Source organism: Cystoisospora suis (genome assembly GCF_002600585.1).
Source record: "Cystoisospora suis strain Wien I chromosome Unknown contig_1455, whole genome shotgun sequence".
Classification (NCBI taxonomy): Eukaryota; Apicomplexa; class Conoidasida; order Eucoccidiorida; family Sarcocystidae; genus Cystoisospora; species Cystoisospora suis.
The window spans coordinates 1,312-19,511 of NW_027154255.1; the positions used below are offsets into that span (position 1 = coordinate 1,312).

Genomic DNA, 18,200 nt, shown 5'->3' on the forward strand with positions numbered 1-18,200 from the left:
GGCAGGCAGGCAGGCGACCACATACCGACGCATTTTCAACCGTAAAAGTTCTGGGTTTTTCTGCGTCCGTAGAGCGTAGAGCAGGCGCCGGTGATACTGAAGATGACCAGCCCAACTTTCCCAGTTTTGCTTGTACAGGACCGTGAAACAAGTGGATTTGTGTATGCACACGTACTGTGCGACAAACAGGATACATACCAAGACAATGGCGCGCTGCTGGAAAACGATACGGGCCGTAACAGCTCTCGATCCGTCCCTGTGGAAGCCGTGCTCTGGTAGACTAGCTGCTGTCGACGCCGACACGACGCATACATCCATAAGCCGAGACACCCCACCACCCGACCACAACGGCGCTGGGTCAGGGGTCTCGGAGCAATGGCGGAGTTGCCGCATAACCGGAGTGATGGAAACAAAAACATGCACTTTGTCGAGGTCCGGAATGGTTTCTTGACACGCGAAGTCACGTGCAATACCACTCGTTCTTCTTGAATAACAGCGGCGGCCTGTCATGGCTGTCAGGTACCAACTTTTTCCCTAAGGCTTTCGAAAATGGTGTCGGGTTATGCACCCGAAATGTCCAGGCTGCGATGAATGCACGGAAAGTTGAAAGCTACTTTCGGACGTGTTTGTCGTTCCGGCCCGATAGTTTCCCATTGTGGCGTGCAGGCCCTGTCCCGCAGCGGCTGCAACAGCGAAAATGGAGTTTGTTAGCACTCCTCCTAGTTGCCGGCTGAGGTAGCTTTTCCGCTCTCTCCGCTGGTGCGCATTCCGTGCGAGCGTGGAACTAGTGAAAGCCTGGGCACAGGGCGCTTTGGCGGGGCGAAGCTGTTGGGCTGTCGTAATACGCCATTTGCAAAAACGGAAGTCAGCGTCTTGTTTCTTTGTCCCTTGAAGTCTACGCGTTCGCAAGCTGACCTAACCCGTGTCGCTCCAACACACGTTCTCGTCTTCCGTCCCTGGCAAAGAGTCCGATCAGAAGAACGGCGAGTCATTTATCCGCAGCCAGCTTTCCCACTCCGCAGCCAGGAAAGACCCACGCCGCTGAAGAATAGGAAATGGTTCCCAGGAAGCTGCTGCACGAGGAACAATGAGTCTGCTGGTGAAATGTGTACGGAGGATCACGGCGCAATGGCGAAGTTCTCCTACCCTGATACCTTCTAGAAGTGCCAGAACCGGGCTGCACGGCCGCGTGCTGCAACTCACGTGTCTCGTGGCGGTGTCCTCTTCCCTACCTTGCTCTCCTTCTGTCGTGCCGGACGCTCCCCGCACGTCTACTATGGCAGACCTTGGCGACAGCTACTGGCACACGGAGAACTACTATTCTCAAGTCTCATCGGGTCTTACAACCGAGGATCCGATCGAGGAGTCTGTGTGGGAAGACAATGAGGGCTACGGCTACTTCTCCGTAGAGACACCTGGCCGCGAAGGCGCGCAGCAGCATTCAGCGTCGGCCGGAACATCCTTTGAGTCAGCGCAGACAGATGATGAAGAGGCGCAAGACACCAAATTGCAAATCACCACTCCGCTCCCGACTCGGCTGCGGCGGCCGCCGCTTCTGGGACGCAAAATGAGCTTCGGGGGCTCAGCCTCCAAGATGCGTCAGAGGCTTGTGGCGCTACTGATTGCCCTTGCAATCAGTGGTGTTTTCGTCCTACAGAGGAGACAGCGTTCAGCGCCCTCGCAGGAGAGAGCTGAGGCAATTGCCATGCGTGTAGGGGGAGGGGTGCCATCGGTGCTCGCTGTGGGTGCCCTTCTTGTGCTGAGTGGCGTGTTATTCCTTTTTCTAAGGGAAGGCATCGACGAGCAAGCGTGGGACAAACTGCCGGCACCATGGAGACCGGAGGGGAAGGCGGCCGGGCCGTCGCCGAGTCGTATTTTCGCAGTCAAGTCCATAGCGGCTGTGGCGGTGTTGGCGGCTGTTGTCTTTAGGATGATCGTAGTTATTTCTGTTCGCCACCGCGCCGATGCTGCTCCGGACAGTTATCCGAGCGGGAAGAGCACACAGGTACAGACGGAAGCCCGAGACGGGGCGACAGCAGAGAAGGCAGGCCGAGACGGAGAGCTGGAACGCGAAAGCGTAGACCGGACAGCTGCAGACGGGGAAAAGAGTAAGGGTGCACGTGGAGAGAAAGGAGACGCCGGTGTAACACCTGCGGACAAGGATGGCGGCAATCGGGTTCCGACCAGAGAAGCTGAGCGTGGTCAGACAAGCAGTCCGCGTATAGAGCCTGAACCCTGGGGTGGAAATCCTGCTGGCGGGGGCGCAACGGCAGCAAAACTCATGTCTCCTGCTCCGCAAGCCATGTCAACCGACCGCCAGCCTGCCGGAGGGCTGACCAGTGGTTCCGCCCATTCTGTTGTCTCCCACAGGGAGCGAGACAGAAGTGGGGCAGCCAAGACTCCAAGCGCGACGGCAAACGAAGGTACGACAGTGCCGGGCGAGGCACCGGGACCAGAGCGCCCTGCCGTTCCGGAATCCAAAAACAACAAGCTTGGGAACCTCTTGGGCCGGTTTTCAAAGAAGAAACTTTGAGAGCGCTGCGCTCTTCGGCCCGTGACTGTGGCGGCAAGTACACCGGGTTGCGACACTGATCAAGTGAAGCAGATGACAACTCAACGACCGGACAGTTGCGCTCCGGGGGGAAAGACTGGGAAGGAGTGATAACTGATTAAGCATATCATGTTCTGAACTCTGGTTGTTGAGCGGACAATGCTTTTGAAATATGCCTGTTTTGTCTCGAGCCGCACCCGACGCTCCAGGCCACAGGCTCTCAGGCGTACGCTGTTTAATCCCATTACGGGAGCGCGGCCCGATCGTAAAACAACCGGTACGTGGCTGAGTTTCTATCATAAAGAAGACGTGGTAACCACAAAGATGGGAAGGCAGAGCTGCGCCCGGGAATCAAGTTGCGGCACGGGACGAGGTGAACGTGGCGATGATGTACGCCGGCATAGAACCAAACGGTGCCACGTTGGTTCGTGAAAACAGCGACAGGGTAGCGTGCAGGGATGACAAGTAACCATTCGTGGGGATGTCAAGTAACCAGGTACTCTAGTAAACCTCGCAAGGTGATTTGTTGAGCGCTAACGATGCATTGCAGTACTGGCAAGCATCCGTGGTTGGCGGTAAGTTTCGCATAGCCGCAGCAGGGAACCTTTCGTCGCTGCTTAGTTGAACTGCCCGTGTCTGTGCCGTTTGACTACCAACGTGGCTGCATAGAGGAACAGCGGGCACGGGCCCGTGACGGGACGCGGAAGGGAACCCGAGGTGATAAACCGGCACAATTCTGTTGACAGCTCGAAGTCATAACCGTGCCCGCAACAGCTGGAGAGGACGGGACAGCGGGAACAACCACGATAACACGAGGCAAGACCACACGCAGGCACGGTAGTCTACGACAGACTTGGTTGTGTGACTGTCTGGAGTCGTGTAGCTGAGCAGCTGCGTTGACCGCCCTCCTGAGGGAAGACAACTGACTTAGTGCTCACTCGGGAAGTCAAACGTGACTGCAGCACTGCTAAGTCTTGCTCAGGAATCAGGCCCCCTCAAGAGCGGGTACAAGCAGTATCACAAGTCAGGGTATGCCGGTGGACGGCGGGGGGTGGTCAGCTGCTGCGAAAGATTCGAAGCGCTCCCCACGCAGTGAGCCGGAACAGACCAGGCTGAGAAGAATGGCTCTCAGCACCCGGGTGCCTGACAGGTATAGGAATCCCCTCGGTTGAAGAGTGCGAAATCTATAATCCACCGAAGCCAGTTTCTGCGGTTGACCCCTTGCCACGAACAGCTCTAGAACTGGACACCTGTCTCTCAACGTCTGGCCCGTCTGTGTCGTGCGTTAGCGGAGGTGACTCAGCGCAGCTGGCTGTGGAGCGTGTGAAGTGCGATGTGAGTCTCAAAGACGTACCGGCGATCGAGAGACCGCGCCATGCCGGCCTGTCTGAGCATCGTGTGAACCGGCACAGGAGACCACGAGCACCAGCATCACTCTCAGCGGTCCGGCAGGAGTCCCTCGACGGCGGGTCCGCCGCCTGAGCCAGTGAAGAAGACCAGTCTTCAGACATAGAGTTTCCTGACGCCAAAACAAATTCGTTCGTAAGGCCTTACTATTTCTGCCCGCTTTCCGACTTTCTTTGAAGAATGCGGGTGAGGTCGGCAGGCGTAAGGCATGGTGGTTCCTCAGATAGGAGCAACACACACCTGACTCCTTTGAAGATCCCGAGGAGGACCGTTCTAAGGGTTCACCCCACATTTATACTTGAGCCGAGACGATTTTGAAGCGAGAGGGAGATCGAACTCTGCCAGACTGGCCTCTTAGGTTCAGCATGCAGCTTGGAAAAACCAGCCGACGCTTAGTCGATAACGCGAAAACTATCCCGACGCTGCTACCTTTACCTCGTCAGTTTGGTCGCCCAAAAGAGTCGATGCCCATATGTGCGGGTCGATGACTGTCAGCAGTCGTTCAGCCTCTGGTGCTGCAGCGCACAGTAGCACATCGTCGAGCGGAAGAAGTCGAGCGCAAACAGCTGGGGCCGCAGCTACGACAGCAGCCTCGAAACGATCAGTTGTGACCGAAGCGGCCTAACGTCGAGCCACTGCTCGAGCACGCAGTATACCGCAGAAAAGCTCACCTAGTGGTTCGGGGCGGCACGCTGACACAGTTTGGGGATGTGTTTTGGGATCTACGCTAGAGGCAATAGCCGCGATCTGCAGCAACATGGTTTTTGGCAGAAGTGAATTCCACATCGCAAGCATACGATGAACCGTGCCACCGGCTGCCGTCGCACTCTTCAGGAAGTTGAAGAACTTCAAGGACACGCAAAACGCTGCAAGTGCTTCGTCGTTGTTGCCGAGCTTCCGCGTCGCTGCTATAGCGAAGGCTGCCGCCGGTAGCCGGGTGTTCACCAGATTGTTCAGCGCGCCGGTAACCGTCAGGGGACTGCGGCGTCCAGATACACCCCCATCAGCTTTTGTCGAGAAGGTGTCCGTTACTTGTCTGACTGTGAAACACAGGCAGCAAGCGTCCATTGGCAGTTCGGGGGTACTGAGTTCGCCCGATATTGCGGGTTGCTGCTCCGCACTGGCAAGATAAGCAATCGCCTTACTTATTTTCCCGCAAAAATCCATTTGCTCTGCAAAGCACAGCACAGTGGGACAATCGTCCAAAGAGACAGATCAGCACGGACAATCCTGGCTGGAAAGTGTAGCGATACGCCAGCGTCTTCCCGCGTATGGTATGTCCGCAAGCTTCGCTAAGCTCCGGAACAGTGAGGTCAAGCTCCCCCACATGCCAGACGGGCATGGTGGTTTTCGGGTTGCAACATATTCGTGCCTATGCAATATTCTTGGGCTATATAGGCACGACAGAGGGCAGCACGCCACAGAAAAAATTGGACTGGAGGGTGATTCCTTGCATGGTCCTGCAGGCCAAAGTATTGTAGAATGTGTGAGGAAACATGCCCTCTACCCTGGTATTCGGGGCTACCCACAGGCTCTCCAAGTGTGGAAGTTACCAAGTGCTTACTTCGGCGTCGGCCTGTTTCACGCAGAGTCTTCCACTGAGCGAGCAGTACGTTCTGAGAACTTCGCTGTGTTTGAAAGAGGGCCGCCGCAACGTCCTGGTATGATAGTGACAGGGCTGCAGCTGCAGAGCAGACTCCTAGAAGTTGGTCTTCGCTGTCGACGCCGCCCGTCCGCACAATGTCTGCAATCCGGGCTGTTAGGCGGTGCGCCAGTTCGTCCAGCGGCAGGTTCAGCTGCACTGAACTTGTTACGGGCGACTGTGCTGCAAAAGGGCCCACCAAGATCACTGATAAGCGTCGTGAGAACGAATGTAGCCAGGGAAGGCGCAACCCAACACATAAGCAAGAGGCTCTTCAGGTCCGCTTATACTGACTGCACCCTAGAGGGCGCTGCGACACGTTTTAAAAGCGTGGTCCAGACTCCGGAGCGCGGCCTTGCAAGTAACTGACTGACGCGCCGACAGCCAGCGGAGGAGCGCGGCGTGTGCAGCACAAACAGCCGCCTGGAAGTGTTTCATTCAGTTAGCACAGTGGAATAACTCAAACTGTGGTCTGGGTGAGGGCGGCACTTGAAGGAGCTCTGGAAAGACCCAAGCAAGCGGGGAACCTTACGGGTTGCCACGGCGATGAGAGTACCTCCTTCTAGAAACCTCGCTGCAGACGAAACCAAAGAGGAAGGCAACGGGGAGCACGGCCCAGGAAATCAATCTGCTGTTGCCGAACCGGCAGCGAAACGATGACTGCGCGTCACCTTCGTGCCAATTCAAGACGACTTCCCAACTCAGAACTGTGGCGGCCCCTCGGCCTACAGTATATACTAGAGGTACCAGGTCGTAGCTGTCTACACTTCTTGAAGACTACACTGGAAATGTAGCACAGAAAATGGACCGGCTTTTTGACCGGCAGCCCTGCGGAAGTTAGCAGAGCGAGTTTTGGGCAAAGCCACTTGATGCGTGTGACACCGACGAACTAGCTACTCACTCCAGCCTTGACGTTTGTACATTTCGCCGCACAGGGCCTTAGTCTTTTCCAAGGTAGCAGCGGGAAAACCAGTTTCAGCCCGCTGTAATACGAGGGCAGGGAGATGCTTGCCTGCGCGTATCAAGCACACCGCCGACGATCGTAAGTACAGGTCACTGTGGCGCCCCACGGATCGCACGACTCTCCCTAGCAAGGGCTCTCTACAGTTGATCGCCCTCTTTATAGCAGTTCCCGACGTATTTGCGCCGAGACAATTTTTACGCATAACGCTATTATTACAATATCCCGGTGCTGATGTGCACGAAGGGACAGAAAAATAGAGATCTGGCGAAGCATGGCATTCCCGTCCAGTGGTGAGCGGTAGTCCGGACCTCCGTAACCTAGCTGGATGTACCCATGTCGATAATGCTGAGCTCCTGTTGCCCTTTTGCGTAGCACACTGCTACTCAAATTCGCCTGCTCCGCCTTACGACCACCCTCGGAACTCGATGAAGAAATTGTACCAAGTAGTGCTGCCGAACGCTGAACCGGCGACTGGCGGCTCACTCGTCCTACTGTCAGTTGTGAACAAGAGAAGCTTACCGCAAGTCACGCACATGGCAAAGCGGAACTGCTGGAGATCACGTGAGCCTGACGCAAGCCCAAGCGACTGGACGGTCGAAGCAAACAGACTATTCTCAAGCGCCTTCTGATAGAGCGTGTCAACGTCTTTCACCGCGTCTTCTTGCTCGATGTACACGTGGTACAGCCTTACAAGATCCAAACAGCCTACATTTATCAGGCACAAATGCACGTCGATCAGTTTTCTGACTCCGAGAGCCCGACCGGTCATTCACTGCTATCGGAAGAGATCCCTGAGTGACTCAGACGTCTCTAAAAGTTAGACGTCGAGCGAGATCTGGTGCTTCTTGTGCTGCATGGGAGCAGCACTGGGTGCACTCGCGCTGGTGCGCTAAATGGTGGTTGCGGGAGTCTCTATCTCGACCGCTCCGGGGACTGACTGCAAAACTCGGAAAAGTTCGGTCTCGAATTCGCAGGTGCGCTGCACTCACCGTCTGCGTCGGCGTCTGCCTTCAGTGGCCTTGTCGCTTTCACAGATTGTGGTCCCTCCTTGTCTTCGACCAGCTCGCTACGTGCCGGTACTATCTCCGGCACTTCGAAAAGAATATCTTCTGTAGCCGCTTCTGGCTGGACGGTCAGAACAAGGTCCTTGACCGCTGGAGGCAGAGGTTCTGTCACCGTCACGATCGGTACGAAGGGCTTGACGTCTACCTGTGGCGGCTCTACCAAGCGACAAGGCCTGGGCGGTTGGAAAGGTAGCTTCCAGCCTGGAAGGGCTGCAGTGCACACATAAAGCTCGGTGTGTAGAATGCCCTCAGTAGAGTCTTGAGTGATCCGGCCACAAAACAATACATGGCACGAGCAACGAACACATATGCCCGACTCGGAGGATACCGAATCGCAGTGGTCCCGCTCTCGGAACAACTGTGTCTACTCCGGTCATCGACTACGTGCAGTCGTCTGACGTTGGCTCTCTCAGAACCCCAGTGCCCCTACACTCGAAGTCGTGAATAGTCGTCTCGTCCTCCGACAATGATCCTGCATTCTGACGGCGCCCCTTGAAAAAAAAAAAAACTGGACGCCGATGTCCGTACTGATTCAAAACACTCCACTGAACCACAACTGAGTTGAGGCAATCGTCACTTCCCCTGTCAAGAGATGACCCCGCCTGTCGAGGCGTGCTGTTCCATCCAACAACTTGCAAATGCGCCCAAAGTTCACGGGACATCCTGAACCGTGATTGGCTTCTTGCGTACCGAGAATGTGAGCAATCTGGGGTTCCAGCGGGTAGGGAAATGGGGGGACCCTTGCTGCGACACCAGGAAAGCAACACCAGTGAGACAGCCCTTGGGATCAAGAAGATGCCCCTCTGCTAGTCCTCTCAGGTTGGAGAGACGGAATCGAAAACGTAACGCGCCGCTGACCGCAGAAACAAGGGAGAAGCTTGCCGGACTTACTAGTAAACTTCACTTCGGGAAGCTTGCTGGAGCCGCTTAGGGCGAGCGGGCCCGATTTCTCTTGGAGCGCTTCTTCAAGCCAGCATAGAGAACGTGACAACGGCGTAGTCTGGGTTTCTGTACTTCGGCTATCACCAAGGTAACAGTTGGGTCCTCCAAGCACCTCAGCGACATGGTACACAGCGGAGGGCTGCAGCCGGAACTCCGCCTCTGCGCCGTGAGGAACGTAGAAAGGTAAGTGAAATTCGGCGTTTGGGTGGCCCTCTCTGACCACGACGTAGCTCAAGAATTTCTGGGTAAGCGTGGGATTGGACACTGAAGGAATCCAGACAAAACAAAGCGAGGCAACAAAAGTCTGAAGAGCTGTCGATGCCCGCGGGAGCTGTAGAACGGAGTAACGCCGGAAGCTGCTACGGAGGTAACATACTTTGCCTTCCACTCGCTCAATAACGAAACGAAAGCCGTAATACTTGCGGCGCCGAAACCGTACCCCCAAGCGCAGGAGGAGGCTGACCAGGATGGATGCTATCCCAGGTGGATGTGGCTCGCTATTTCACATCCCGGTCTTGCAAACTCACCCGTCGTTGTCCCACTATGTATAAGCCGGTCCGTACCTACGATCTCGGCAGACACCTCCTTCCGGAGTCCTACGTCTTCTGTTTCCGGCGCGAGGAGTAACTTGAAACTCTCGACATCCTGAGGAGCGGTGCCACTAGCACCCCGGACGGCTGCTTGCACGTTATACAGCGAAGTTTCAAGCTCCCTGCGGAAGGTGATCTCGTCATTCAAACATCTCGCCAGGAAAGGATATTGGGCGATGACACTTCGGATATGCTTTTGGAGTAGAGGGCCCGAGATTCTTGGAACGGCTGTCGATCGCCCCACCCCAGTGGTACCGAATGTGTCTTCGAGGAACTCCTCTATAGAAGCCTTGCCGGTTTCTCTGGCGTAATGCCTGTATAGTCGACTCACCACCTCAACCTTGAGCGTGTACCGTGCCCAGTAGCCGAGGCCCCGAGTGTCTTTTCCGCAGTCCTCTGCACAAAGTTGGGATATTCGGTGAGCCTGTCGATAAACCCTTGCACTGACTGGCCATGGAGCCATTAAGTAATCAAAAGCGAGACCAAGAAAGTCTGGATGCACACAGCTTGGTTAAATCGGAGTCATGACTTGGAGTGGGAACGGAGGCTCTCGGCCTCCGATATTTTTCATAATACGTCACCACAGCTACAGGCGCCCTGGCTCCTCTTTCTGCCAAGAAACTTGGACCGTGGAGTCGTGATTCGTGTCAAACAGTGAAAGAGAATATCCTTGCGGTACATCCACCAGATTCTGCGTCGTCACTGCGCCAGGAAGCGTAACACATGGCGCAATTTACTTACGTCTCTCGAGCTCGGAGGTTAACAAGAACTTCAGGTCACCCTGGGCTTCAGGCTGACTCATAAGGCGTTCTATGGCCTGGCATTCTCTGGGAGCTTCCCCAGCCGACAGCCAGTAACTGACCCTGGAGCGAAGAAGGCCCGGATTCAGCACCAAAGCCTGTGCGAAAGACTCTGATGGACTGACGCACTCCGCAATCACTTCGGGAGTGCCGTGAGCTGTCCGACACGTTGGCTTGATTTCCTTGTCGTTCAAAATCACGGGAATCATGCGGGCTATGCATCCTGTAGGGAGACAAACAAGCAGCATACTACGCCACCGCCCTAGAATTCTGAAGTGCGTAGGGATGTCGCGAATAAAGAACGAGGCTCTTACTCGCCTCGAAGCCATAGCACGGGATTCTGACGGACTGCAGGAAACTGGAGTCCGGCACTCGGAAAGAAGTTTGCGGTGTGGCAAGTGACGTGAAGACTCACCGAACATAGAATCGAGCATGAAGATTTCGGGTAAATCTGCACGGAAGTCCGTCCGATCCCTTTGTTGCCTGATCCACGCAGAAGGTGAAATTCCCTTGTTCTCGATGGCTTTCCGCATCCCCGTCTGGGAGGTGAAGTCGCGAGCCAAGAAGTCTGAGTGCCGCGGAGAAGACCCAGAAAGTAGACAAGGAATGAGCAAGGCCTGATTACCGCGAAGCGACTAGCCGCCGCAGTGCGCCACAGTTCACCCGCAGTTCAACCGCCGTTCCGTTACCTGGGCATACGGGCTTTCTTCATGTTACCTCAAGCACATTGCCGAAGTAGCTCACATTTTACGATTCTGAGGGCCTGGCTGCTGATTTGCAGGTGCAGTTTTGTCGAACTACCCTCCTCAGCTCTTGCTGAGGACTCTGTCAACCCCTGCGGATCGTCGGGTTCTCTGATTCCAGAGCTTCCGCGAACATAGCTCGTTACGAACGCCTCGAGCTGTGGAACAGAATGTACGTCCTTCTTCGCCATCAGCGGGTCTCTACGCATACTGTGAAGCACCTGTAGGATCTGCAAGGCGAGGCAGTGCGCGTGAGCTAAAAGAAACACGCATACACTCCAACAGACGATCAGTAAATACGCCTGGGAGACTCGCACGTCAGTCTTGGCTGTCAAGGAGAATATCTGCATGGCATTGCAAGACGGCTTGAGACTACACGGATTCATTTAGAACTTGCTAACATGCACTCTCCAGAGACGTAGACGAGCAGACCCCAGGAAACTAGCACCGTACCTGCTAGGACTGTCCTTTGGGACAGACCACTCTTCTCCGAAAGTGTTGAGAATCTGTCTTCGACTGGAACGTCCTTCGCGACTTGTGCGTCAAGCCTTTGAATACGGTCGATAGCAATCATGGTACTGGTCAACGGCTCTTCCGCAGCAGGTCTGGCAACCTCTGAAGACCAGAACATCACGTTTTACGGACTTGTCGGACCCGTGTGATCCGCGAGAGCCGGTGAAACTTGGCTTTACGGACACCATGAAGTCCGGACTTGACGTAAGTACTGCTTCTTTGGTGAAACGCAGCATCCAGGAATGTATGGCAAGTTTTCCACACGATTGTCGGGACGGCTGTTCCCGGCGGGCGCCGATTTCATGTCGAAAAATCACTACTTGACACTGCTACTGCACGGGGTGGCGTAGTTCCTACTTTTTCACGCCTACAGCATCGGTAGCATAATGAGCACATCCTGTCGGCAGAAAGTCGAATCACCACTTCCGTTCTCTACTGCTGCCGATGACATTTGTGCATATCTGCCCGTGAACACGAAAACAAGCTAGCGGTCCCGGTACGAGTGCGGCAACAGGTCCTCACGAGAAAGGAAGCGGACCTTTCTCTTACACCCAAGGTTCCTCACCTTTTGCGGATGTGTCGGCGGCTGCAACCCATGGAGTCAGCACTTCTCCCCATTTCTGAGAAAGAGCAAAAGCTTCAGCCGTAGAGAAAAGATTGTCGTCACTCATCTGTGCCAAATCGTGGAGCTCGATACGATGCTGGCCTGGGGGAAAGAGGGACCGAAACGCATTTGCCTCGTGGCGCGACAGGTCGTCGAGAACAGAATGAAGTCGCCTAGCTACCTGCTCGATCTGCTTCAAGTACTGTTCGGAACGGCTCTCGATGGGGACCCCGGAACGTAATGCGGAAATCACCAGTCCAATCTTGTCAGCAAAGAAAGCGCGTTGAAGAGGACTTTGCACGGAGTTGAGAAACCGTATGACGCAGTTCTTGAGTGGTGCCTCATTAGTCTCCAGTCGAGAAATCGGCGCTTGACAGACTGTTTGGAGCTCCATGAGAACAGAGTGGAAGAGGACCTTTGAAGCTGAGTATAAAGAGCGGATGCGAAAGCTACTGTACAGGTTGGACCAGTAGCGCTGTTGGACACTGGAACCAGAGATGTTTGTCAAGGATGCACCACCTGTCGCCAGATGCCAAACGTGAGCTGCTGTCCTTGTGTCTAACAAGCACTGAGGGTCTTGCGCGACTATCAACACTGCCGTAGCAGCAGTCGTCTTCCGGCTCTCCCTGACCCCCGCGGTGCTAGTGCGGCACGGGATCTGCACACAGCTTACGACGGGCAGTTGTACAGAAGTAGTTTGTGATACTATTTCTTCTCGTGCGCTCATGGCATACCGGTTTCGCCTTCCTTCGCCGCAGCCTCCATGCTATCAAGCGTAGAGACCGAAAGCTTGATACCGACTGCGCTAGCAAGCATCCTTCCATTGCGAACGAGGAACGTCGCAAGTTCTCGGTGACCTGAACACAATAGAGGTTCCGCATGATGTCCGCCTGCCCGGGGGCACTGAATGATCTCGGAGAACCGATGTGAACGCCCGCGGCTCGGGTACATACAGCATCTCTAGGGCTGTGCGAAACTTCCCGTCAAATTCTGCCGGGCTACCACCGATGAGCGACCGACTGCAGTTCATCCGGAAGCAAAACCTTCTAGCGACTGACACTAATCCTAAAACACACTGAACTGTCTAGGAAGCATAGACACAACAACTATCCTTCAGGTGGGCAGAACGTCAGCGAGCCTGCCGTCGTATCGTTGCTTCGAGAACTGTCCTCGGTGGATCCGCTAACAGTGAGAGGCCATGAGATTAGCTCGCCGCTCCGGACTCACTCTGGAAAATCCCATCAGAAAAGGTGTATATTTCCCTCAGTAGATCGCTCAGAAAAGCTGTAGCCTGAGCGCTGCAGTTCTGGACGCTTTTCACCACTTCCGACTCCAAGGGGCTCCGGGTGTTCAGGTGCTTTGTCCCTCGAGAGGCCATGAACTCCTTCAATCCCTTCTCAAACAAGACGTGCGACGCCCGATGTTCCGGCTTCAGCGGGAGAATTCTCTCCAAGGCCAGAAGGATCGCTGACACGAAGAGCGCGGCACAACGTCACCCGGGACTTTGCCTGGTTCACAACTAGATTTAAGGTCACTATATGGGGGCGCAAAACGGAAGAACACGAGCAGAGATTCATGAAGACGGTCCGGCGCCAAGTGGTGCGACCTGTCGTTGGGATTCTTGTAACGGTCGTGCTGGAACTCGTGTGGTCCTACTCGATCCATTGTAGCAGTCCGGCGTGGTTTCGACCCGGAACACTCACCGAACACGCCTCGTAAGGAAAGCTCCCCCCGAGGTGCCCAGTGCGTTGATGGTACTCATTTCTTACAAGATTTTACCTGAGTAAGCCTGAATGGATAGGGACTGGGCGACAGGCCGGTCACCTCTTTTTAAAAGGCCAGCAACGGGGAAATACGCACTCAGCTCCAGAGCCTTCGCGCATTGCACAGTGCGCCGCGTAATCTGACCAAACTCGTCTGCAATGCACCCTGTCCGTGCTACGCACTCCGCAATGCGCTGCAGATCGGGCCAGGAGAACTCATCAGCCTTTTGCATGTCGTCCTTCGCAGCGAGGGGAACTGCGTCGTCTGCCAGGGCTGCAATCAAGTAAAACAGTCCCCGGTTGGGTTTCTGGAGATGCCCGTCACTTACTATACGCACTTTACCGGGAACTCCGAGTGGTCGTGTGTGAAGAAACACTCCTTAGGAATCTCACCTTCAGCAGCTGCGCCCCAGCAGGCCACCCGATGAGTGCGTTACTGCTCGGCTAAGCTGGCCCTGTTGCCTACTTAACGGTCACTGGGGTATCAAGAAACGTCTGGGCGGTCGAGCGAAGACCGGGACATCCGCCCCATCTTCAGGACTCGGCCGGCTCCTCGGAGTGATGACTCACCTTCGGCAACCCGTGAGACCATGATAACTTTTGTGTGCTGCATAAGACGTTGCCACACGTGTACGTTGAATTCAGAGCATGCAGCAACATAGGTAGGAAGGGCGGAGCGGATCAGGGCTTCCGAGTCTCTGTCGCCTGGTGGGATATTTGCCCTCTCGAGAAGCCGCGCTGAAAGCTCCTCCAGCGTTGCAACCCCTGCTGCCTGAAGTTCTGCAGCCTTCTTGAAAGCAAACCGGCGGTAGGCGGCAGCTGAACAAAGCATAAGCAACCGTGACGCGTTTCTGATGAAGAACAATATGCTAGCGACAAATCCGCAACTACCCCGAGGTACACACTGATAGCAGGGCCCCAGTGGGGGTAAGCACCGAAATGACCGAACAGAAATCAACTTCTCGTAGGGGCTGCTGCGAGGAACGTCACCAGGAGCTGCTGCTCTCCGGCGAATCTTTGCCTCAAGCTATGTATCATCTGGCCCAGGTACACAGTCTTACAGTGGGCCTTACAGATTCTTCCCCTGATGAAGTCCTGAAGATCTGACTGCTGTCCCGCCGTCTCCACCAGTCGCAGAAGGGAATGGACTGTACGGTGCGGCTCCAGTGTCTCTCCATCGGGGCCTGCAACGACGCCGTAAATGCCCTCATCTCCTCTGCTGCCTTCTTCCTTCTCCGGCAGTCGATAACAAGCTGCAACACATGTAGTACCACCGCACTCAGCTTCCTGTAGAAACGCTCTGAAGAGCTGATCTCTGTTCGGCCGTCTCCACCCGCTCTCGAAAAGAAATGACTGATAGAGGGCTGAAGTATCTCACGATACGAATCCGAAGTGAAGGCATGAGTCCCCCAGTGCCAGAACGCCATGAAATGTCTGAGACCGCAGGAGATTCGTGACCCTCGGCATTAAAGCATCGCAGAAACCTCAGGTCGCAGTGTACAGCGCCACGCCGAAGGTGGACTTTTTGAACAGGTGAAAGAAGATCCTGGTCGATGCGCCCCCGGGTGCCAAGACCAGACGAGGCCCGGTGTCGCCCGTTTCTGAAACGACTGTAGCCGAGACTGCTATGCCAGACAACGCCCACTCAGATGCTATAGCTTAGTGGGTGGCGAATATAGGGTCCCTTGTCCTTGAGGTATTGTGTGAATGCGTGAACGGTCACTTGGCAATCAGATCGTGCTCCAGAACTGTGCTGAAACCACAAAAACGTCGATCAGGCGAAGACCCACAAGCACGAATAGGTCGAAGGAAGTCGCGGTTCGGCGCATTTCACTCACAGGTGAGAGACCAGCTCAGCTCTTCAAATATTACATCTGGGTGGGACGCGTATTCACTTGCGAGCTGGCGCGCCTCTAACGCAGCCTCTCTCTTCAGGACATCTGTAAGCTGTGCCTCTCTCCAAGAAGGCCATTCCGGGTACACCTTGGGCCACAAATTCGACAGACCGTGACGAATGATCGCCATAGCTGAGCGCAAGAGCACGACCCACGCAGACGTCGCAGCGTGATGGCCTGATCAGGCGGATTGTCCTTTACAGCGTGTGTTTAACAACCCCCCCCGAGTTCCCGGGATTCCAAGAGGCCTCATCCGATTACGCGACGTAACCGCGTTAGTACACTCGGCAGCGTCATCGGCAAGTCTCACCTGGGTCGGAACTGCCCGCGGCATCCTGGCTCATGGCCTCCCGCGAATGAGGCTCGGCTGGACTCCGGGGAAGCCGTTCAGCGCTCAACGATCCAACTACTGCAAGGCAAATGCCTATGCAAACTCCAAAAGTCCTCCACAGCAGTGACAATTCTCGGCGCAAGCACATCGTCAAATTCAACTTCGGAGAAAATCAGTGTGCGTATGTCACTTTACTTCAAGATGCCGTAGGGACGGCACCAGGTGAATGACGTAAGAAGGCGGATCTGTAGGATTCGCACCCGCTCCACGAGGTGATAACTCCTGCAAGCAGAACGGGACGGATCAAGTGCCAATCTTCAGGGCTCAAAGAAGAGTAGCCAGCGTGTACGCGGTCAAGCTCAGTACTGCAAGAAGGAAACCATTTTCCTGCTAAGGCATGTCTACATGCAAGGAAGACGAGCAGTATCGCCATGCACGGGGCCCTGCAAGGACTCGGGATGAAGCTGGCTCCCTGGCAGACTAAGCCTCCAGCCCGGTTCGCTCATGTCATGTAGCGATCAGCGCTGTCAGCGATAGCCGTCTACGACAAACGGAAATCTGTCAAGCCAGCCCAAGAAAGGATCGGCGAACTTGCGAAGGTGTGCCCCGGCCAGTATCGTCAAGCCACCTAGGTACTGTCTTTCTTCGAACTCCCGCTTCGCTAGTCGCGTGAATCTGAATATGTCCATGTCCACTTTGGTCTGCTGAGTGGTTGCGCCTGTCGCCCGTTCGGACCCCTTCGGTAGACTAGGCACTCACCCACGCGCTGAACTTTTCCTGGTTAGTGGGATGGCATATTTTGAGTTTTGAATTTCGTCTGTGAAGTTCAGTCTAGCTAGACGAGGGGAACGCAAGGCGCGACACATTCTGGAAGTAGCGTTTATCGAGCGGGGTTGGGGGCCACCAGTTTTTACAGTGGCACATTGGGAAGGACGCGACCACACCTAGTAGAAATCTCGGGCTAAGGGTCACCTTGTACTTTGGGCATCTCCTTTCAGCCTGTCTCAGTGGCCTCGTGCAGCCTCGCCCTAGCTAACTCCGCTGGCTTCAACGAAATACCTGGCCTGAAAACGAGTCCGCTACCCCCAGGGTCCTCTGCCGTGAAGGGTGCTTTTGTTGCAGGCTGGTACCCCCAATTCTGGGAGCCTGTGCAGTCCTGTCCACACCATGATGCAAATCTTGTCCAAGATTGGTCACTCCGCTTCTGACGCCGTTACACGTGTCAGCAGTAATGCACATGTGGAGAGTGTTGCTCTGAACTTCTGGATGGGCAAGCCTCGTCGCTTCTGTAGGCGCTGACTGCCCTTAAAGATTTGGTCGGCCCACAGGAGCCGAAGTATCTCCAACAATGAATTCAACAGTAGCAGCTTCGCAAGGACATCCGCCGACTACCTGTAAACCGTGTCGGTTGCACTTCTGTGAAGGACACGGGTCAAGTCATCTTGACAGTGGCTCACAGTGCTTGCTTGGTAGGGACTACCAGAGTGCTCCACTCTCAAGCTCTACATGAGGCAGCTCGCACCCGCTTTAGAACAGCTTTTACTTGATGCGCGAAACGGTGAGACTGGGTCTTGCGTCCGCGACGCAGTTGGGGGTCATTCTTTCTTGCACTCAGGTATCTACACCAAACGGTGGATCGAGGCAGGCAGTGAGTTTGGGAGAAATATACAGTTAGGGCCGAGTAGAAAAGTGGATCTGGACCCAAAAAACGAAAGTTGTTTTCCTCGGAGCAGTGGGTCAGCGGCTCAGCGGGACTGCTTACAGCCCTCATCCCGTTTGCCGCAGACTCTTACGGTCTCCCAGCGAGCTACCGGACGGCAACCCCCGTGTCAGTTGAGAGTGACCCTGGCGGCGTTCGGCCGCGTCCCGGGTTGCTCGAGCCCCAGCTGGAGCGCCGTTGTTCAGGGGCCGGCGCGGCCAGCAACGGCATCCGGTCACCGCGAAAGCCTTGCTGCATCAGTCAGTCCACTTGTCAGTGGGGCAGAAGTGTTAGGAAGTGGCAAGGATCATGGCAATGCATGAATGAAGTGGAGTGAGCACGAGCGGTCGCCTCGACGCGCAGCCACTCCAGCTTTCGCTATCAGAAGGTAAACGCGCGTGTAGTGCTGCTTTGAAACTGGTTTACACCGCCACCCACTGCATCGCTTCGGTCACCGTGAATGTGCGGCGGCCCGTTTCGTGGGCGCTGTGACGAACTGCGGAACATCTGCAATTTGTGATTTCCCTGGCGTGGGGGCACTCGGGGTCGGCTCTGTTTACCGAGGACCGGATGATGGGTGCCCGGCGCGTTTTCGTGCCGTGCGCGAATCCCAGCGAAGGAACGATGCGTGTCCGCACTCGGACTCAGCTGCGAAGGGTGTGGCTAACGGTTTTCGTTTTGCTGACCGTGCT

At 55.3% G+C, this 18,200-nt stretch overlaps 2 protein-coding genes across 2 annotated transcripts; one reads left to right on the forward strand and one right to left on the reverse strand.

Annotated features, from left to right (window-relative positions):
• Nucleotides 1-403: 403 nt before the first annotated feature.
• On the forward strand, nt 404-4,033 carry CSUI_003319 (uncharacterized protein). Its single transcript, XM_068063517.1, has 2 exons — nt 404-2,828; nt 3,841-4,033. Exon 1 carries the CDS (start codon nt 1,088-1,090, stop codon nt 2,531-2,533), a length of 1,446 nt encoding a protein of 481 aa, XP_067924506.1. The 5' UTR covers nt 404-1,087; the 3' UTR covers nt 2,534-2,828; nt 3,841-4,033.
• A 336-nt stretch (nt 4,034-4,369) lies between these two features.
• Nucleotides 4,370-15,957, reverse strand: CSUI_003320 (uncharacterized protein; the record flags this gene model as incomplete). The annotated part of the gene is made up of 19 exons (XM_068063518.1): nt 4,370-4,473; nt 4,630-5,130; nt 5,523-5,783; nt 7,084-7,269; nt 7,554-7,838; nt 8,319-8,372; nt 8,520-8,834; nt 9,098-9,556; nt 9,902-10,183; nt 10,376-10,528; nt 10,705-10,959; nt 11,157-11,318; nt 11,782-12,243; nt 12,555-12,677; nt 13,600-13,857; nt 14,154-14,402; nt 14,657-14,836; nt 15,422-15,610; nt 15,789-15,957. The coding sequence occupies 19 exons, from the start codon at nt 15,955-15,957 to the stop codon at nt 4,370-4,372; spliced, it is 4,647 nt and encodes a 1,548-aa protein (XP_067924507.1).
• Nucleotides 15,958-18,200: the final 2,243 nt, after the last annotated feature.

Bases quoted from the DNA above. Each gene is read 5' to 3' on its own strand.
- CSUI_003319 (XM_068063517.1), top strand. From the start codon at position 1,088: ATGAGTCTGCTGGTGAAATGTGTACGGAGGATCACGGCGCAATGGCGA.